This window comes from Bombus vosnesenskii, unplaced genomic scaffold (assembly GCF_011952255.1).
Source record: "Bombus vosnesenskii isolate JDL3184/JDL3185 unplaced genomic scaffold, Bvos_JDL3184-5_v1.1 scf7180000013273, whole genome shotgun sequence".
NCBI classification, from domain to species: domain Eukaryota; kingdom Metazoa; phylum Arthropoda; class Insecta; order Hymenoptera; family Apidae; genus Bombus; species Bombus vosnesenskii.
In genome coordinates this window covers 1,604,389-1,626,268 of record NW_022882931.1, presented here as the reverse complement: position 1 = coordinate 1,626,268, position 21,880 = coordinate 1,604,389, and the positions used below count along the sequence as shown (strand labels likewise).

Here is a 21,880-nt window from a genome sequence, read left to right as displayed (position 1 = left end):
GAACGCACGAGACGAAACTAAACCAAAGTAAACGCGATTTATACGTGGACTGTTTATATTTACGCGCGTCTTCTCTAATAAACGAGAAATCTAAACAAAGAAAAATGTAAATTTGTTCGCGTAGGTGTTACGAAAAAAAAAAAAAATAGAATTTTCCATAGTAAACTTACAGATCCGACTTGGTTTTTCGAATGTCCTTCGCCTCGTCCGGTGGCAATTCCTGATCCTGATCCTCTTTCTGAAAAACGAGAACGATCATTTCCCATGTGCTCCGTGAATGTTCCAAGGGGGTTTGATTAACCATAAAGCAACGAAATATAGCCGTGACAATCGGACGATTGGTCAAAACGATTTTCGGTGGAACGATCAAGTTTATGGGACACTCCAGTCTCAGTGTAACTGGTATAGCATTGCATTCGGTATCGCGGATTGCCGCTAGATTAATGATCATTGGCCTGCCAATTCGTGATGTGTGTTATTAATGACCGAGAGACGCAGGAGAAACTAGGGAACTAAGTTTCCAAACGAATGACCAACGATTCCTGTAACCACGTTCTAAAACAGTTGATGTTCGTGACAAATATCACCCTCGTCAAGCCTTTCCACCCTCTGAATATCGTAAGGAAAAATTTACAAGATTCGATATATTTTTTCATGTTTTGCGAACCTGCAAAAATATACAGCGTATACGTAACGCATAAAAATACACAGTGTGTATGGAGAAAAAATGCAAAAAATTGTATCGAATCCTCTGTCGTATTTGTGCGACGATGTTTCAAATAGTAACGCATTCTACGATAGACCGAGGAGATTTATTTTTGTTAACGAGTTAGTTATTTTACGGCATCACAATCGTCGTTTCTCTTAAAGAAAAAATCTCGCATATACGGCGTGATTTAATCTGATAACAATAGTAACGAAGAAAAATATCGATACGTATATTTAATTATCAAACTAATTTGGAAATGATTCGCTTTAAATACAATTAGAGTCTGTCGGGGAAGAACGAAAGGCTCTAGAATATTTATCTGTCTCGTCGAAAAGGAGAAGAAAGCGAGGTTTAATTTAGTTTTCGATTCTCGTAAATTGAATTAGGATCTTCAGAAGTATTTAACACGACATAGTGTTATCCACTTTAATTAAAGTAAACACGGTTATTTTTCCAACGAGAAAGACAAATTGATAGAAAGAAGTTTAGTGACGCACAACGTGATAATCTTGTTCCATAAAACTGGTTAGTCGTTAAGTCGCCAGGCTATTCAACGTTATAAAATTAATGAACCGAGCTGGAGAACATCTCGATTACGCGGACGTTTGTTCGCAAATATCCACGTTAATGAATTTTCATCGAATTCGTGGCAAAGAACGGACAATGATTGCGGCATTATGCTAGCGAGAACGACGAGATAGTGAGGTAATGTCTGATACGTATATGGGACACCGCACATTACCCTTTCCATGCATACGTGAGTCAAACACAGCAGCAAAGCGGTTAGCTGAAATAATAGCTCGTATAATCGATGAATATACATTAATATTAACATTAATATTATCAGCAGATTTATTTATTTTTTCAATGAATATTTTGACAGATAGAAAATTATGGATAACTGGATGGATCGAACTGCAAGGATTTATTCTTTGAAATTATCGTAATGTCACGACAGAAATAATCACATAACAGAAATTGACTTTTAAAAGCCGATATGAAATGACAAAATCGACGTTTGCAAGCGTTTAATCTTACGTAATAGTTTAAGATTCTTATGGAAATATTTTGTTAATTGACAAAACTGCAAGGACTTTATTGTTATCATAGCTACGTATAATGTAAAATATTCTAATATGCAATATTCTCATGCAATTAAATAGATTTTTAAAAATTAATATGCGATAATATGCGGTAATACCTCGTGTTAGGGCCATGTTTTTTTCACAGATAATTAAATTTATTTGTTAAGTCTATCTGTTAATTTATTTGTTAAGTTAGAATATTCAGTATCGCTTTTTCTAGTAGTAATGAATTAACCACTAACTTACGTATCCTGATAAAATTTTCATACTATCGTCACACATCAACCAAAGTATCCGAATAATCATGAACTCCGTTCTAAAAGTCAGCGAAAATCACGGTAAACATTATTTTGCTGGTTTACGCGTGCACATAAGATGAAAGATGGTTCTCGATTCTCCATAAACGAACTCGCGCTCGATAAACTGCCCGATTGTTAATTTATCGTCGTACCAGCGTCTGTTCTTCGACGATATTAATCTGTTCTGATCGTAAAATAGATACATAAATCTCGTCACGACCTTAGGAAACGATATTAAAACTAAAAAATGGAGTCGTAGTAATCGGAAGAACGATGCAGAATGTAGTAGGACGCGAGTGAAAAATATGGATAGCGCGTGTCATTCGCTGTTAATTACATAACTCTGTCATGGCAGAGATATGAGTAACTCGATAGTAATTAACAACACGACATAACGATGATTCGGCGGCGAGACAAGATTAATCAGCCGCTTTTGAAAGCAGGCTGTTACAATAATTAACCAGGCATCCGTGGCTCAAAGCGACCGACATTTTTTCCCCTACTTTTTCCCTACTTTTCTGCTTTAAACTATAAAAATAACAGCAATACGTACAGGCTCAAAAGCTTGTACATTTTTATGAATATGGTATATTCATAATGGTTCATTATGCGAAATATTTTAAACCATTAGCATCGTTACGAGGCTCCATTATGGTAATTATATTGGTAAAATTTCAAACAAATTTGAAGATACACATAAAAATGAGAATATATTTCACGGAGATGGCAAATGTGTTTAAACAATCGGACATTACGATAATAAACTTCCATACTCAATGGAATCAGCCGCTTTAACATTTATCGTATTCTCAAGATGCTTGCGTTATCAAGAAAACTTTTCACCTGGAAGAAAAGGGGGAAAAAAAGTGGTTGGAACGATTACGAGGTGGCGGCGTGTTTTCAACGTGAACGCAAGGGTCCGTAGCACCACGACAGATAGGAGTCGTGTCGACGGTGAAATAAGTCTGTTGTTATAAATATCACGCGGACGATAGCAAAAATAGCTGCCAGGGCCGTGACAATTGGGATGTTTCCCGACCATCTCGCGCAAATATTGCGGCAAATATAAAAATCCTTCGACGTATTATCATGTAATATCATACATTAAAATTCACCTGTTTACAATCACACGAAGCGATATCAGATTCGGAGAATCAAAAGCGTACTTGACTTCTTTTCCACTGTATTATTCAATGAGAAAAAAAAAAGAAACATGATAATTAATGGCGTTGAACAGGAAACTAGATACACGAAATCTAAAACTAGTTCTTCAAGTGTATCAAAACGCGCTGCAACTTCATCCAATTGAAATAAATCGAGAGAGTTTAACTTTCAATTAATACGCGTAAGCGGCAAGTAACGGCGAGGGCGCTTCATTAATTATCCTTTGGCTAACGAATGTTGCGCGCAGAGAGAACGGGCATCGCTCGATCATGTCCTTACCTCGGACGATTATTAAAAGTTGTTATTCTTTTAATAAAAGTTACAAACTCTCTAAAGAAGATAGTACGCGGCGGCGGCGGCAACGCAAATACGAATAATTAACTTTCCCATCGCGCCTCCCTTCTCTTGACCCACGCGCAATCGATACTCCCGTGAAATTAGTTGGCGATATTAATCCGCCGGCTTCCTCTCGACAGTCGTAAATTTGCAGAATTCCCAAAATACAGGAACCGACTGAAACCCCGATAATGTTAAACTGCAACTGGCGCCTTCGACCGCGAGAAAAAGCATCGAACATTCCAACGCCTCTTTCCCTCTATTTTTCCCCCGTTTTTCTCATTTTTTCTTCTTTTTTTTTTTTATCTTTCCTTTCTCCAGCCAAGGAATTCCACGTAGAACTATCGCTGGCCTGGAGCCGGGGAATTTTTTCCTCGCGTGAAAAAATGCAATTTTCGAAAGAATTCCGAGAAGATGCCGGCCAGGATGTATTTTCCTATCATTCTTCTACACCCTCGAAGAATGAAAAACACCTCGATGCGCATCGTGAGCGAATGCAGGAATTGTTGGTTAAACAGACGAACGATTATCGATCGGGAATCGTAAATGAGTATGGCAAGGACGATGTAAGGTGGATTCGCGATGAGATCGTCGGTATAATTGCGGCTCGTTGAATCGAAAGAGTCTTTGTTTAGGTCATGTAACTTGATCAATGTTTCACCTTCCTTAGAAAGTAGAATATTTTATCTGTCATTTCAAAAGATTTAAGAAAATTGTTTTTTTTTGTTTTTGTTTTATTATTATTATTCTGCACGAAGTAAGACGACCGTAAGTTTATTTCGGATAGTCTAATTTCATAGCTTCGCGTGATCTCCCTCTCCTGTCGCTTCTCATTTCTAGTAACGGTGAAAAGGTCGACGATCGGGTTTTTCCGAGAAAAATCCCTGAATCTCTTTCCGCTGAATTTTCCGTGCGGAACGCGAGAAAATCAGTTTGGTAAATTTGCTAAAACGAGGGAACGTGTGGTCCACGGGTTCATTTCGCCGTTTCAACGACGACAGACGAATAGACGATAAAACTCACGACTGAGAATTCTCGGGGCAAAAGGTGATTTATCGGCACAGTATTCGGCATCGATCGATATCGTGGCAGAATGATGACGTGAAATTAGCTGCAGCGCTTTACAAATCGCTCCACCATCGAACGATCAATCCCATTCTTTTTCCCCCCTGTACTTTACGTTTCTTTTTCACATTGTGTTCCACACGATATTAACGAAAAATGTTTTTCGTCATTAGGCACTTCAGTGACATTTCACATTTTGACATTTTAGTATTTTTTTTTCTTTTTTTTACCAGAGAGGGGAAAATTAAATTTCTTAATAGAATAATAAAAGGCTCGTTAGCTTCTCGAGCTTCGACGAGCTTTTTGCCTGTAAATCTCAATTCGCTACGTCGTTAATCAATCACGTATTACCAGAATTTATACTGTCAAATATATATGTTTTTCCATCCTGCTCATAATTTTTAAAATATTGCGATAATTTGACATAATTAATTTTGATCCTCCTTTTATTAAAATTCACCTTTTTCCTCGACAACCAACATTGAAAGAAAAAAATCAAATTTTTCCCCTGTCACGTTCATACGTCATATTCCATTAATCCTTGTAAATATTTTATATCGAATCGTTGTAAAAGCAGATATTCCGAAAGTTAACTACAAAAGTGAAGCTCTAACCAACGAGCTTACAGAATAGACTGCTTTCGATCGCAAGTATCACACGCGGAAATTGCGGTACACTGAAATTCCGAGTCGGAATGAATATTTCCTTGTCGATGATAAATTGAATGTCACGCCACAGGGAATTTTTATCCCAACTGCATATAACGTATAAATTATTCCCGACTGGAATTTCTAATGCAAAATTCGCGTGATTTATATACGAAGGTGGACGATAATAAAATTCAGTGGGAATAAACGATGAAAAAATAACTTTAAAAAATTCGTCATAATATCAAAAAGAAAAGAGAAATCTACAGATTTGTATCTTCTACTTTTTTATGAAATTAACATCTCTAATGAAACTTGGTTTCTGGGATAGACGAGAGGATGACTGGAAACGTTAGAAAATTTTCCCCGCAGAGCATTTCTCTAGTGAGTCACGTTGAGTTCGTTTATTTATCGCAGCATACGAGTAGACAACTAATGAGCCACACAAGCGGGACTTCATCTTGAAATTGCAACAGTAATCCCGTTAAGTGGCCAGGAAATTATTTCGGTCTCGACTAAATTTCCTTTTGCTTTGCTTCGTCCTCGATATCGTGGCATGGATTAAACAGTGGCGGAAATATCGATTAATAAAAATTGATTTATCAGCATCGTGGCAAATAATTGGATAGAAATTTAAACACTAGATTCTCACGTTATGAAAGGTGGAATTTCCGAAAAAATCTTCTGATATATAGTGGAAAGAATTTTTTCTCGAGGTCATTTTTTTTTACAACATTCCAAAATCATCGGTATTCTTATAAACTGATCTTGTATATTTTTTTATAAAAGAAGTGCGTTTTTTTATTCTTCATATAAAAGCTTTAAGGTATTCGTGTCTGAAAATTCTTAACTTAAAAGATATTTCATAATATATCTTCAGATTAACTTTAAATGTTACCAATATAATCACGACGTCCGTGTCCTCGTTATAGTGCTAGTGGATTTTTTCAAAGTTTCCTATAACGCACATAACGTATTCATAAAAGTTTTCCATAGGAAATGTTCAAATATCCCCGTAGATTTTTCTATCGCGATAATAAAGAAGAAATTTTGCTTTCCTTAAACGACTCGAATTTCCGAGACAATCCCAAATGCCAAGATCAATGTTACACGACTTTGCGTCATTATACAATCGACTGCCAGAAAGCGAATTCAAATACAGTATCAACATGCAAAGAGCACGCAAAGAACATGCAAACACACATCATGTTTATTCAGTTGAAAGTTTCTTAAGATGACTAGATCAACTTTGTTAATCTCTATCGCGTGTTTTCTCCCTAAAATTAGAAGCGGCACACCAAGATTGTATCTCTTTGCTGATCATCTAACGGTTAGTTTTATTTTTAGACAGAATGGTTGTACATTTGTGACTCAGAAGCTCCAAAAAACGATCCGTGAAATCTCTCATCCGGCGCGGTCTATAACGGAATAAACGTTTTAAAATTACGTTTCAACATGCGGGATAACGGGGTCCGATGCACAGCAACGCCAGGCCAAAATATCGAGCGCCAATTTCGCGATCGAAAACGTTTCTAGGTTTTCATAACGGAAACGAAATTTCAGTTGGCTGTTTCGTCGTTGATATTTAACCGACGACAGTAAACCGAACGCGACACGGAATTTCGTGACAATTCGGACTAATGGCGTGGCTGTCGAATCGATAATAATTCAACATTTAATTACGATTCTGTCATTTGAACAGGACGCGATGCGTTCGGCGAGAGACCGCAAACTATACGCGACGCGGAACGTTGCGGGCGTCGCTGGTATCGGTGTATCGTATCGAATCGGAAGATAGATCGTCGTGTCAGCCTCGAAACAAAGTCAAGAGCAGACCGTCGATATTTCATCGCTGGTGGCCAGCTCGCTGAAAACAAAACCGCGAGCCTGCCGCGTCTGTTGCGTCGCCGTTCGATGAATTACGCAAGTTATGCAATCGTTCTGACCAACAGGAAAAGATCGCCAAGTATTTCTCCTTGAAAGATAAACAGCTATAACGTTTGTCGGTTAGACAAGATAGAAAAAGTTGGATGGAAAATCGAAGCATAGATTCCCGAAGTGTGAATCGCCAGTTGATTTTAGGTGGATCGTATCGAATGTTCAAATACGACGATAGTTTACGTGTTCCTTTGGACGAGTTTCACTCGTCGAGATTCGTCGGGACAATTGAAAATAGATTCGACTAAAACTCGCACGAGAATTACGCTTCTGTATAGTTTCTGTATAGTTTCTGTCAGCTTGTAAGTCTATATCAAATCAATTTTGATTCGTTTATTGATCGACAGTCAACGGCGATTACGTCTCGGATTAATCATTTAGCCGTTAGTTTTAGTTAATCAGTGTAGCTTAAACGTGTAACGAGTAGGTTACACTTGGCAGTGTGTGTAAGGGAAACTAGTTTCGTGGAAAGGCGGTGTGATATTCCGTCATCTATTACAACGTGGTTTTGAAAGGATGAAGATCATGGATATGTTAGGATCGTTAGTAGGTCCTATAAGTCGCGAGTACCCACTTTGTCATCTTTAAGTCCTTTCTTCGTTGGTGGCAATAGATTACGGTCGCTTTAACGATTCTGTCGTCTCTCTTTGCCTCTCGCTACTGGCCTTCTACGTGAGATAGAATGTCTGTATTTGGAAGAAAACATCGCTACGACGGGATATATCAGTGAGACAGGAAGGTTAAAACGACGAAAAAGAGGCGCGGTTGAAACGAAAACTTCTCTCCATTCTAAATGGCCCAGCGACTGACACAGAGGATATTAAAAGATCGGGCTTATCTCCAAAGACGCGATAAATCTTGGGAACTTTAATCGAGCGAAAGTTGCAGTTGTGTTTGTCGCGATTTACTTCCAGCAAATTTTCTTTCCACCGAAGGAAGAATAGTTGGACAATGGAATTGGCTTCGGAGAAGGGAGAAAAAAAATGATCTTAAAATCGCGGGAACTGCTCGAAGCTTAATGAAGTCGAAGGTGCACGAGTGACGAGGTTGAAGAACAAGGGTTCTCGATGATTTCCGGCTAATCGACCGCGTTCACCGTTTTATAAAGATCGCAGAGAGGAAAATGGCTTTTTCTGACAATTATTTACCGATCAACAAACTGATATTATCGGCAAACCAACAAGTTAGAATTTTACAACTTTAAGTTAAATCAGATAATCAGCCAACTAGTAAATTGTAAAATTTCATTCCCTTAATACCGAACTTGTTGCCGTTGCACAAGTACACGGGTCTAAATTAATTGAAAACAGCTGCGAATAAAATGTTACGTTAACGCAACGTTGGCACCAGGTGGGTTGCTACTACTTCGTTTGGTCCTGAACTTATTACCAAGACCAGTATTCGAACATCGCCGTGTCCACAAAAATGAACAACAACCACGAGTCCAGAGACATCACCGTTAATTACGAACAATTCCACGGAACGATCGTTATTCGTCACTAAAAAATAAAAAAAAAATAAAAATAAATGTATTGATCGACAAAAGCGAAATCGTAGTCAAACGAACGACACGAGGAAGCCAAGTACGAGACGCTGGTCGCACTTTCGAAACGCGATTCGGTCTCAACCAAACGATCCATTTTTATCCACGATGGTCGCGAGGATGGCATGCAAATTTCGAAATGCCACGGTGAGGTTGAAAACAATCGTGGGTGGTCGAAGTTCAAGGACGGTGTTGGAGAAAAAAGTGCCCTCGACGGCGAAGTGACCAGCACAGGGGGCAAAGATGACTGAGAAGAGGACCTCGCCATTGGCGTGCACGGGGATCGACGGTGTTCAACTCGACGTAGCCCGTAGAGGCATGGACGAAGTAACGGGAGCAGGTGGAGGGGTGCGAAAGCTCGGGCAGAGGATCAAGAAAAGACGACGAAGAGGGAGGAAGAGGTGGCGGCGGAACAGAGCGGCGAAGTAGCTAGCCAGAAATAACTAATAAGACATTCACTCTAAGACGGGCGGCCAACCGGCCCGGACGAACGCGGTGCGTCTCGTATAACTTCGTAATCGGGCACCTTATCACCCCCTCATCAATACGATAACACCACACACTGTTCGTACCTGCGCGAAACAACGGTGACGAGAAAAGCGTGGCAACGGAATATCGCTAGACACACGCGTCTGTATACACACAGTGCCGTGGAAACCTAGTCGCGTATCATTATCTCATCTCTTGGTGTCCTAGTTTCTGCAAAGTGCCTGCTACTGATACTGTTGTAGCCTTCTTTACTCCAGACACTGTTGATTAAACGAAAGAAGCGTAACCGGGCAACCAACTGATCGTAGAACAAAAAAAAAAGAAATAAAGAGAAATATTTGAATGAAATTGGAAAAAGGAGAAGAAAAGAGAGAGAAAGAGAGTGGAGCAAGGAAAAGAGAGAAAGAGACTGGAGAAAGAGAAATTTCAGTCAAGTATATCACGTGTGATATCGTATCGTATTGCATCAAATGCGAATCAAGTGCCGAGAGTGAAGAATTCGATTCTCGTACTCGTGTGCATCGCGACGTTAGTTCCGTCTTCCGGCCAGGATATCCTACACCAGCTGGTGCTTACGCGAGAAACCGACGAATCCGCGATTGGACCCGAGGCTCGGACGCGAGAGAGGATCTCTTTTCGCCGTCGCCATCGGCCGTCTAATTTTAAGTGTTAGATAATGCACACCGGTGCGCACCGGTGCGCTCCGTTACTAAAACGGTACAGCGCCGGCGATGCACACGCTCGCCCAGCGCGCACGCTCGTTCACGCGCTACCATTGGCGTGGAAACGCTTGCCCGCGCGCCTCACGCCTTGCCACGCGAATCGTGCAAACGCGAGGAGAAGAAAGCGCGAGAGAAAGAGAGTGAAAGCGGTGAAAGGTGCACGGTGGTGATGAGTTTACGCGCTGCGGCCCTACTCCCTTTAACGAATCCCACAGGAGACGCACGGGACCGAGAAGCCTGGGAAATCTCGGGGATTTCGAACGTATCGAAAGTCGGGACTTTCTCCTCTGTACCCGAGGGGTTTTCGTAGTATTTCAAGTTTCGACTTTCCAAGCTCTAAACCGTTTCATAGCGTGTCCCTTGCCCCGGGCTGTTTATTATTTTACAACATCTTTCCCTTCCCTCGTTGTCTCTGGAGACGGCTTATTAACGTTTCCTTTTTCATCTATGTGTATATTCTCCCTGGTGGCAGACACTCGATAGACTCTTTTAGAAATGGATCCTCGGATAGAGAAAACTCGAGGCTTTCATCGCCGCGAGAAGAACTTCAGTTTTCTCGATCTTTTTACCACCGGATTCGAGACACTGGAACGGTTTTCCCATCACCGCCGTGATCTCTCGTCCACGTCTCTGCCTCTTCGTTTTCTCATCTTTCTACGCCGTTAAAAAACTCCATACTGCTCGTTTCCACGAGCAAGCTTTCCGCTCAGCGCAGCAGATAACTCTTCCCTTTTTCTGTATCGCTTCTCTCTGACCAACTTAACGACATCACGATCGACTTAGTTTTCATCCGTGGCCCGATGTGCGCTTAATTGCGATTTATCCTCGTTCTCAGCCGCTTTTCACGTACCACGATCGTTCGCCAGTTTCTTTTTTTTTCTCGTCTCGTCTCTCTTTTCTTTTTTCCACGAGCCCAACCCCTGTTAGACCAACCGTTTCCCTCTTCGTCGTTTTTCTATCCGATTCGCCTTTCTTTTTTTCCGCTTTTTTAACCCTCCCTTCTATCATTCTCTCGCTCTATCCGTCCGGTTTCCCTTCTCTTCGTTGCTCCGCATTCGCGCAGCTTCTATTCCTTCTCCGCGTTTCTCACGTCCCATCCTTCGATCCCACTATCTTCGTCTGTCTCTCCGTGCTCTAATATGGCCGGCCGGTGTCCAATTACTCGCTTCGTTCTCGCTACAGTTTTTCCACGCTCTCCACGACCGCCGTGGCAACGAGGAAAAGATCCTCATCAAGCGTCGCGACACGACCTTTCATTTTCTGCTTTTTCTTCCGTGCCGCGGCCGCCCATTCACCCACCCTAAACCTCCCTTCGTTCATTTCCCTTTTTTCTATTTCTCCACAAACTCCTTCCACGTCGTTCCTCTTCGTCGTTCCAACGTTTCGCCGTGTCTTTTTCCGAACGGCCGTGCCGAAGATCTCGCGAGACGCAATCGATCCGGCGTGCGATTTAAATTGGGAAACCGTGTCGACGCGTGTCTCTTCGTGTTGGCGCTTCGAATAATTAGGAAAGAGAGCGAGAGGGAGGGGGAGAGAGAAAGAGAGAAACTACGATTAAAAATATATGTTGGAATGTTGGGTGAGTGTGGTGTAACAGGATCGTCCAGGTTAAGAGAGCGAGGCGCGATTAAAGTTGGAGCATGAAGGGGGATGAGATCATCCCCACGTGGCGACTGTTCTTCCCGCTCTTTCGCCAAGGAAATTGCTGATTCCTGAATTATCGGTAATTCATTGGCAAAATGATTTCTGCGCCAGATACTTCCCGAGTGGAAGGTACTTTTATTTCGTTGCAGGAATCATACAGGTATTCGGAAATATCCGCTGGATACGATCGTTGTGAAAGGCTTTGATCCAGCCCATTCAGGATCAAACGGACAAAATAGTATATTTTACAAACGTTACTGAAGTTTATGCAGAAAGCGTAAATTACTGTTTTGGCAAGATACGAAAAATCTATGAAACAAATAGATGCATTGAAAAATTCCGCTGCACAAATTCGAAACACAGAAAGGAATTGTATAAATTAAACGGGAAATAGTTAATCATAAAATCCTTAGAACACTTCGTAAAATTGTAAACTCTATCCGGAAGAAGAGATAATAATGAAAGAAATATTGAAAGAATTTTTGAAACTTTATGATTAGACAAACAAATGAGATTGACAAGTCCTTAATGGATTAACGTTCAATCGCGTCTGACCAGGAATGCGTCTCATCTACTTAAAACTGGTCGCCCGCCTGGCCGCATACTGATACGATCCACTTACTCGAATCATTCTACCTAACGCTTCAACTTATATTTACCTCTCGTTTCACTAGTTTCCGCCGAATCGTCGAAATATTTGTTTATGGTTAAAACACAACATATAGTATGGGTAGGAGGGGGGAGAGAACAAACAGAATGACCACGGTTTCCCGATTGTATCGCGTGTCGAATTGGTGGTTACGTGATCATAGTTCCGTGTTCGCGCGACGACTCGTTTAACAGTGGTGATTTGATTTCTAGCTGTCACAGCGCCGGATATTGGTGAACGACGGGTGTGACCACTTGGGGCCCCCATAGAGAGGGCCCCCAACCGGAAGAAGCCGCCATAAGGCGGTCACAGTCTACCAGGTAAGCTCTTCTCCTATTTCTCGATCGATTCTCGAAACGCTAACCACACGTTACATGTACGTTATGCTTGTTTTGCAATCCATAACCCTGCAGCCTAGTTTGCCCGAATGATTGTGAATTAAAAATTCAATAAAACAGGGATTGACGGCTAGAAAAACATTTACCTAACTAAAGTGGAATTTTACCGACATTTTTATTAGAACGGAACGGTGAATTTCAGATTCGCGATACTGTTTGCCGTGAAAATTTCGCTTCGTCCCGATGATCGATGCCATGGAAATTCAGCCGAGATTATTGATGAGCCTTCGTTACAACTCTAATCTCGCGTTAGATCCTTATCAACGGCCGTTTCTCAAAGCAAAAGGAACGTCCGAAAGTTTGCCAGGATAATGGTATAGCAGCTGCTTTCGCCGAGTTATTAAGACGAGGCGGGCGAATAAATGAATCTAGGCCCAATCAATCTTCGTCCGAGAGGCTTATGATTCTTTAAAGTATTAAATTCTCGCCACCGTTTTCGCTTTTCTTCTCTTGCCTACGCTTGAAACGTTTCGATCGAAGGGAAAAGAAAAGAAAGAAAAACAGTAAAACAGACGACGAAATGATACAGACGGTTAATCGTTCACTGGTTGATGCACGCAATTAGACGATTCAATTTTCGCGTGAAAATGAAAAGCTGCGCCCGAATAAATACGGAACGATGAATGTGCACGGGCAGAGCTGGCCAGCTGACTGGAAGTGGCGAATGTCGGGTTAAAAAATATTATCGGATAGCCGCAGACACGTCTGCAACCTGTAAAATTGGACTGGTAGAAACGGTGTTTCCCAAACGAATTCAATTATCGCGTGTTCAGGAAATTTGCTTTCTCTCAAACGGGCTGAACGATGAATCGCTTTAGAAGCCGATGTTGGCAATATTTTCCGCGCGTTTAAGCGCCGTTCCTACGCGCTGATATTTCCAATGAAATAACATTCCGATCAAGCACGCCCTGTTTGATTAATCAACACGTAGTCGTAGCCTCGTTCTTGAGATTTTACGAAATCGTCGGTTCAGCCATAAGTTTCGAACGTGGATATCGCGATACGTGTAACGCTGTTCGTTTCTTTACCTGAAGCTGCTTCACGAACACGTGAAATGAGACAGGCAACTTTTTTTGTTTCCTTGTCGGAATTATCTTAATTATAATATGTAGAATTTAAGGATTGAAAAATTTCCATATCCCCGAAAACCATGTAAAAATTTGAATCTACATGTTCGAGATGCTAATTCAAAAGTTTGAAAGTCGGCCATTAAAAAGTTGAATTGAAAAATTTCAATGCGATCGTTAGAAATTTAAATTTAGTAGCTGGAAGCGGGAATTGCGAAGTTTCAATTTGACCATTGAAAGTTCGGATTCGACTATTGGGGCATTCGGATCCAGTGATTTAAATTTAACCATCGAAGGATTGAATTTAAGCGTTTGAAATGTTTAATTTCGAAATGATTCATAAACTCTGGTTTTACTCGAAAGCTGTTATTGTGTTGCTCGAAGCTGAAGCAGAGTAACAGTTGGACCCGTTTCAAGATGCAACTTTGTAAACTCGAGCGCTTTAATCCGCGTTTGAAGAAGAGAAATGAAACGTTCGATTCGCTGAGCTACATTTGTTTTCCTATTTACCGCGGTAGTTATTCATCCGAAATGAGCGGCTAATTAATCTTCCCTCGCGTTTTAAGCGCCTCCTTTCTTATCCGCTGCTCAGAAACGAAATAACTCTAATTACTTCTTTTCATCGAGGTATCGCGTTCAAATCCCGCCGTCGCGTGAAACTGTAATTTCCAGGGAATCGTCGGCGGCGGCGACCCTTCTCCTGTAAAAAAAAACTTTACCAACGTAGACGAGAGAATCATTTTACAGTAGCGCTCGTCCTCGGCGAATCAACGAGCCGCAGTTTCGAACGACGGTGGAAAAACTTCGGTGATATGAGACGAGGTCTCGCGGCAATTTTTGTTCGTCGCCCAGGAAGCAGCATGGAACGTAGAGCGAACGAAGGAGAAAGAAGTCAAAAGAGAAACGAAAGAGGGGAAAATGGAAAAACGAAGCTTTTGAATTTGAAAGTCGCCATTAACGAAACGGCTTAACAAAAAGTGAACGCAGGAAGTTGCGCCTCGAGCTGACCTATCTACACCCAAATTAGCGCAATTAAATGTGCCACGTTTCGTTTTACTAATTAATGTTCGTTTTTCACAAGAACCATGACCGTTCCGCTAATTCTAGCTAGAATGGAAATTTCAACTTGCGATAACGCGTCCACTTCAGTTCTTTTTCCTTTTTTTTTTTTTTCTTTTTCATTCTCATTCAAATCCTCACGACCAGCGAGAGAACACAAAGAATACGTAGAACGGAGAAAGTAACTGTCATGTAAAATCGTCTGTCCCAACGAATATTTTATATCAATTAACTAATGGGTCTATTGCTGTGACTGGACGAGATAACGGGCAAAGAGTATAAATTCACAGTGTTTCAAAGGCAAATGTCATCCGGCCGACAGGGATCTACAATTCGAATTTAAACATTCGTTACACGTGTACATACATTCGTTACCAGTGACCTGGCCGGGCTAGTTTATACCAGAGCTATTCGTTCTTCGATAAGAATAAATTTCGTACCGATAACCGGACCGATACGTCAAAAGTCACGTATGATCGGTTGCACGCCATTCGCGGAGATAAATTCGCCTTTGAATTATCTTTCGGATTAGATTTCTACGGCGCTACCACGATATTCTCTCTTGGTTCTTTCGAATCTCCGCTCTTCCGCTCTTTGTTAACAATGCTACCCGTTTGTTTCCCTTCTCGTTTGATCATTCCGATCGAAGATTGCATTCGTACGTGAATTATTTTCTACGGTTTCGCGAATCTCTACTATCTGCGAAATTCAATTCCAAGCTTTTATTGCCGGCACTCTAATTTAGGAATTGCACATTGGAGAGCAGTAAGTTTTTATAGCATTAACCTTGCTGAAACTAATATCTCCTCAAGTTATACGATATCTCGTGTAATACTTGGTCGGTTTAGAATTAATGCATCGCACGACTGTTCAATTTTAAACTGGGTAATATTAATTTTACCAATTATATTATAAATGATAACGATTGTTAAATTCTTTATGAAAATTGTTACGATCCTCCGAGTCATTTTCGAAGTGGAATGGTAGCTCTTTTACGATATAGCACGAAGAAGACCAGGACACTGCTGTAAACATAACATCTAAAATGTCAGCGTATCTCACGCGATTATTATTAACGTTATGGCGACCCGCGATCCGCTACGCTCCGAGTGTTGGCTATTAATACACAACGTACATGCTCCATTTATCTGCTTGTACATTCCTCTAATCATTTATTCCTTTCACCTTTATACTTCTTCGGAGAAAAACATAATTTGGAAAAACCGTATTTCTGTTCATTCTGAACATAAAACATCGTCATATCGTTAACATATATTTCTTACAAAAATTGGAAATATCTGGTACCAAGTATGCAAGAAATTTTAACGACGAAGAAAACAATTATCTGCTAACTCGTTCTGAATTCATCGTCATTTTCCTACGTTATCGAAAGGTTAATAAAACGTACTACGTTAAAATTCATCGTCCGAACGATATCCACCGAACGATACATCACGTTCCCCTGGATCCCTAAAAATCTCTATCCAACAGGGAAACATTAGATTGATCCACGACACGATCTAGCAGGAGTCGTTGTCAGAAGAAAAATAGATTCCTTGTATTCAGCGTTTACGGTGGACATGTGTGACGTATTCGTACAAATGGAAATCCATTTTTCATCAAGGAAAAACACTCCGGTTTCCCGTCGATGAATCTTCGACGACTTGCTTTCCTATCCCAACACGACCGTAATATTTTCGGAAGGCCCTAAACCGCATGAAAAATTCGTTTCTCGTTCAATTTCCTTCTTCCCCAAGGAAATCTACCTGTCATGAACAGCATCGTTACTTTAACATACTCGCTGATTACTTTGGGATAATTATACTTTAATTAGCTTTGCCTAAATAACGGCGTGTTTTCGTAAACCCTCTTATAGCAGCGAAACGAGCGCCGACAGAAATATTTAATTCCAAGCGTCCTTTCGATTTTCATTAGCAGAGCGGAGCAGCCTTCTCCACTTGAAGAACTAAACCTTCCCAGAGGAAGTTGCAGTGTCTCATTTAAATTGTTAAAGAATCTCCCCTGAAGAATTTAATAATTACGAGATCTTCGTCGATAAATGAAGCCCTCTCGCGTACTTGCTCGTTCAATTCGATGATAATCTTTGATAGATAGTCTCTTCTGGCAAAATCTATTCCGGTTTCATATCGGCTTCCAGCATCTCGTCTCGGCTGTTCTTTTCGAAGACGAGCTCGATTATCATCGATCTTATCCGATATTCTCGGCTTTAGACACTGCTTTCTCTAAAACTATATAAATTTGATTTGTATCCCCGAGCTGTATAACGCTTTATATTTCATATTGTACAGGTTTCGTATCTCGATAAAACAACGCGCAAATTATTTTACGTTTCTCAATAACATAGTCGGTTTTTATCCTCTTGTTATTTCGCTGTAAATCTGTCGTTTCAGCGGCATATCTGCCTTGCGATATAAAATATTAAATAAAATGGAATTTGTTGAAGCCGATAAATTTGTTATCGAATAAATGTAACGGATAGATACTTATGACTGGCTGTATAGATACGTTATTTTTGACCGGTCAAGCGGACAGTAGAATGGAAGAATCGAGAGAAGGAAGCTAACAGCGTCATAAATCTACAGGAAAATCGCAGATGTACCGAACAAAAATCAGACACGTACGCTGAGTGGACTTTCAAATTTCTTCGTTTCCTACGTTTCTTGAAATAACCGCCCTTTGTCATGGAAATCTGAGTACTTACGACGCTACTACAATTCCATAAACGTCGTGGTTTCTTTCAAAGGTAGGGCGCTACCCTTAGGAGCGATACGTTGCATCGAAATCGAAATCGAAGAATGGAACGCTAAGCCAATGATACCTTGGGTTATCGTTGACCCATGATAATTTGTAGCGGTAATCTGGTACAAGAATTATTTCAAGAACGACGATCAAAATATTTCGTTGCCTGATGTATTCGAAATCGAATGAATCTTTTCCCAAATGCGGCCAAAATAAAAATAAAAATATTTTAATACGACTAAGGAAGATACCTGGAATGAAAGAGCAAGAGCTTTTCTCCATTTGCGAGGGATAGTGGAACAAACGAATGCACACATCGTTGTTTAAATAGCTCTTAAATGAAAGTAACGATGTTTGAGGGTTTTTCAAAGAAATGCAAGAAAATTTGTTACACGACCCGATAGAAAATTTGTCAAGCATCGTCTTTTGATTTCAACGATGAATTATCTTTCGTACGTAAAAAATTTCTAACGTTAGGAAGATCAAACAGTCGCGTCACCTTCGCCAGAATAGAACACAATGACAATTTTTTGTCATAATCGCGGTTTATACGAAAGAGGAGATCGAATTAAAAAATTTTAATAAAACGCCACGCGTTGATCATCGGTTTTCGTTATCGCAAGCAAATAATGGTCTTTTTTAATATTCGTTTAACAAAACATCGCGTTCGTTCGGTATTCACTTTTCGCTCGAGTCATTAAATACGATTTTAACGCAGCTCGACCGGACCAGCTAAAACCATCACCATTCGTACTGTTTAATTTGACATCATGTAGCTTCACATCGATTTCATCGGCTGTGCGGCTTGTTTGGCCCGTTTCATCTCTAAGTTGGCTGGCATAAACTGTTTACAACCGCGGTTAATTAGCTTTATCACCGGCCGTCCCACAGCGAACGTATCTTTTTCCATACACAATTTTCCATGTTTAAATTGCTCGTTTAACGTGCATCTCATTTCCACCATCGATACGCTCCTTTGTCCTTTTTTTTTTAATATATACGTATACATATATACATTTAATCAATCGATCTCATATTCGTCGTTCGTATTGTTTAATCAACTCGACACACTTGGTTCTCTAACGGGAATGAAAATGAATTATTTCGATCGAAGGAATAATTAAACGTAACCGATCATATAGCAAAGTTTCGATCAATATGAATAAATATAAATTGGCGGCATACTGCGCTAAAAACAACACTACGTAGTACACAAGAGCAGAGGGTACATCGAAGAAAGAAGAAGATAAAGAACGCAAACAGAATCACGACAGAAGCCAAATATCCACTTCTAATAATACCGGGTGATTATCTCGATTTTTTGCAACGTCGCCAAAGCCACGAGTGAGAAGTTGCTCTTCTTTCTTCTGTGACATTTATTACGTGACTAGCTGCACTTTGTACCTCGTTAGTCCACGATGCACCCTTTCACAGTCGCCCAACCCCCTGCCGTTTGCGGTGCTCTCACGCGTGCAGTGCCGCCGGAGAGCGGGAAAAAAAGAAAGGGATGGAAGAAGACAGAAGAGAAGAAGGAACAAGAAGCAAAGCGTTAAAAGAGCACTAAAGGAGTGAATACTGCGAGAGCTTATCCACTCGACCCTTGTCGGTGAAGTGATCCAATTTTGGGCGGGCTGGCCGATTTAAGCTAGTCCTGTGTGCACCGTTGGACACGGATTTAGTCTGAAGAACATTTTGCCGCCAATTGGCTTTGTGTACGCCGATGGAAACACAATCGGATAAACTTAATAAACGTTTAACGAACGTTTAGACTTCTTTCAAAATTTGAATGTCACACCGTTGGAAGAATCGAACTATAGTTGGTCGGAGATTCGAAGATCTGAAGTTTAAAGTGGGAATTCGATTCGTTTAGATTTAGCGTCAAGAATATGACGCGGCAACCGACTTTCATATACACCGATGAAAAGCACCTTTAAATTTGGAAATTTGTACGTGACACCGTCAGAAATTGAAATTTAACCGCACGAAAATTTGAATCGAAACGTTGAAGATTTGAAAATTCGAGACTAAATCGTCGGAAGTTTTGCTGAAAACTCGCGGGGCGGAAACTTTTGGGAGCGATTCAAGACGGGACATTTCAAAACTCTGCGAAAGTTTCGTGCATGCAAATACCCGCATATCGGAAGTACAGAGTCCACAGAACGTAGAATAAGTCGCGTCTGCGCCAATCACAACGGCGAAACTGTACAAAACCGACCACCATAAATTTCATTAGCAGACAGGGCCGAATGCAAACGACCGTGGCGTTCGTAAATTCAACGATTATCCGCTGTTACAATTCAACCGTTCCAGGGATTCGATGGCGGACAAGCGACATGGCGCATCCATAACGAACTGCCCGAGGCTAAGTTCACGTTACAACGCGATACAAGTAATGATAGGGTCACGATCGTTAGCGAGACCCGCTTATATAGATCGAGTCGCAATTTTTTCTTTCTTTTCTTTTTTTCTTCGCCTGAGTTACTCGGCTCACCCTCCTTCGTTCTCCTTATACAGCCACGGTAAATCGCTGATAAAAACGTACGAAAAGCCAGCCAGACTGGCGTGAAAGAAAATTCGAGGATATCATTTTTTTCTGGCGATATCTAATGTTACGTCATTCCATAAGAAAATTACATGGAAGAAATATGATAGTCTATTCTTGTTAATTTTCCCAATTTTATACCACTTGGTGATTACGAAAGAAAGTATGCTAATGAGTGTTATGTTGGTTTAACTTAACCAATATCTTATCTTACTAACTACCATCTAACTGATAGTTCTTAACTTAGTAACTGATATCAGCCTAAACGATCGATGGTATTAATATTATTTGTATGGCTTGATGCGAGAAATGGCAATTTCATATTTTTGCAAAAACGAGTAACATCGAGTTTCTAGACAATTGTATATTCTATATCAAAAAAGAACAATTTTAAATTGTATCTAGAAATGATTATAATAACATTTCTATATGCCAATGTCAAAATTTTTCATAAAATACTAACTGATATTTCGTGAATGTCTAACTGATAAAAAATATCCAAGACAGGATAAAAGGCAGATATAGCATAATCTTTAATTCTATCTGTATTGTATTAGAAAAGAAACTTGAAACAACAGAAACTTGTACGACAGAAATTATTTGAACTTTTAAACATATCTCTTCAAATCCTAACATCTTGACTTTATAAACATTGGCATTGGTCAAAGATAGATTTTACTGTCGAATTAATCGATATATTGAATTTTCAAATTGCTCTCCTATAAAATAGTGTGGCAATGAAAAAAAAGAGGAGAAAAATGGAACCTCTTGAATTCATTATTATTGATCGCTTCTATATCTGATAAAAGTTTTAAAAGTTCAACGTAAGGACACCACGTTACCTACGACAACCTGCTACTTCCATGCCGAATTAATGAGGAAAGATTAAACAGAAATTAAGGAGATAAAGATTGGTTTGATTTATGGCTTGCTCGATTCTTTACTATTCTCTTTCAGAAAGCTCGCTCTCCTTTGTTCTGCTTTTCGTACAAATCATAGAGAGAATATTCAGCGAGCTAGTCTCGTATCGCTGTAGACGCGTATCGTTCATTCCATTATTCTCCTAAAACCACGGCGAATCGCCAATTAGCGTAAGGGTTAATTGGTCAATTGGGACAATGGATTAATTGATCAAACACGTAGCGCGAAACTGGGAAGCGTATGGGGACACAGTCGGTGGAATCACGACTTTGGAAGGAACATCACCGCCGAAATTACGTGCCATGTTCTGGCCTTTATCGTTTAAATCGTTTTAAATCTTTTAACCTGGCAAGCAATCGGGACAGCGATGTCCATAGAAACTTAGCTAGAAGAATAACGCGACCAATTACACGGTTTTCCATTCTATTCGAACCATTCTTCTCTCGTGGGTTCATTTTCTCCGTGTAACTCTCGTGTTACCGGTTCTTTCTCTCTGACTCCTGGTAAAAGCTAAGCGAAACTACCGGCGCTTTAAGTAAAGGCAATTTCTAAAACGAAACTTATTCATAGAAGACGACGAGTATCGAGACTCTGCCGGAACTATGTTCGAAATTTTACGATAGCGAAATACGAAAGCTGGCGCGAGGAAGCATCCCTCTCTTTGCCTTTTCGAGTGCAAGATCGATATCCCAGCACTGCGTTAAGGAGAGAAGGAATTACGGTATTAAACGTGACACGCTGCGCAAAGCCGTGACGTAAAATGTGGTATAATCATCCCGTCAAGGTGATGCGGCCCCCGTCAACGTCTCTATCTATTCTCACACGAACTGGCAACGAGAGCTT

The 21,880-nt window shown here is 40.5% G+C and overlaps 2 protein-coding genes across 7 annotated transcripts in view; one reads left to right on the top strand and one right to left on the bottom strand.

Annotated features, from left to right (window-relative positions):
* The window catches only part of LOC117231776 (troponin T, skeletal muscle-like), a 52,084-nt gene that overhangs the window by 11,519 nt on the left and 18,685 nt on the right, over positions 1 to 21,880 (bottom strand). The window contains exon 5 of the mRNA XM_033490516.1: positions 171 to 238. Within this exon, the coding sequence (XP_033346407.1) occupies positions 171 to 238 (68 nt within the window). The remainder of the gene's footprint in view (positions 1 to 170; positions 239 to 21,880) is intronic.
* LOC117231774 (RING finger protein nhl-1) overlaps positions 9,127 to 21,880 on the top strand; it is a 56,860-nt gene continuing 44,106 nt past the window's right edge. For 3 of the 6 annotated variants that reach the window (XM_033490507.1, XM_033490506.1, XM_033490505.1), the window contains exons 1-2: positions 9,128 to 9,281; positions 12,503 to 12,610. The gene's annotated coding sequence lies outside the window, so the exon portion shown is untranslated. The other 3 variants (XR_004493017.1, XM_033490504.1, XR_004493018.1) reach the window with 2 other exon arrangements.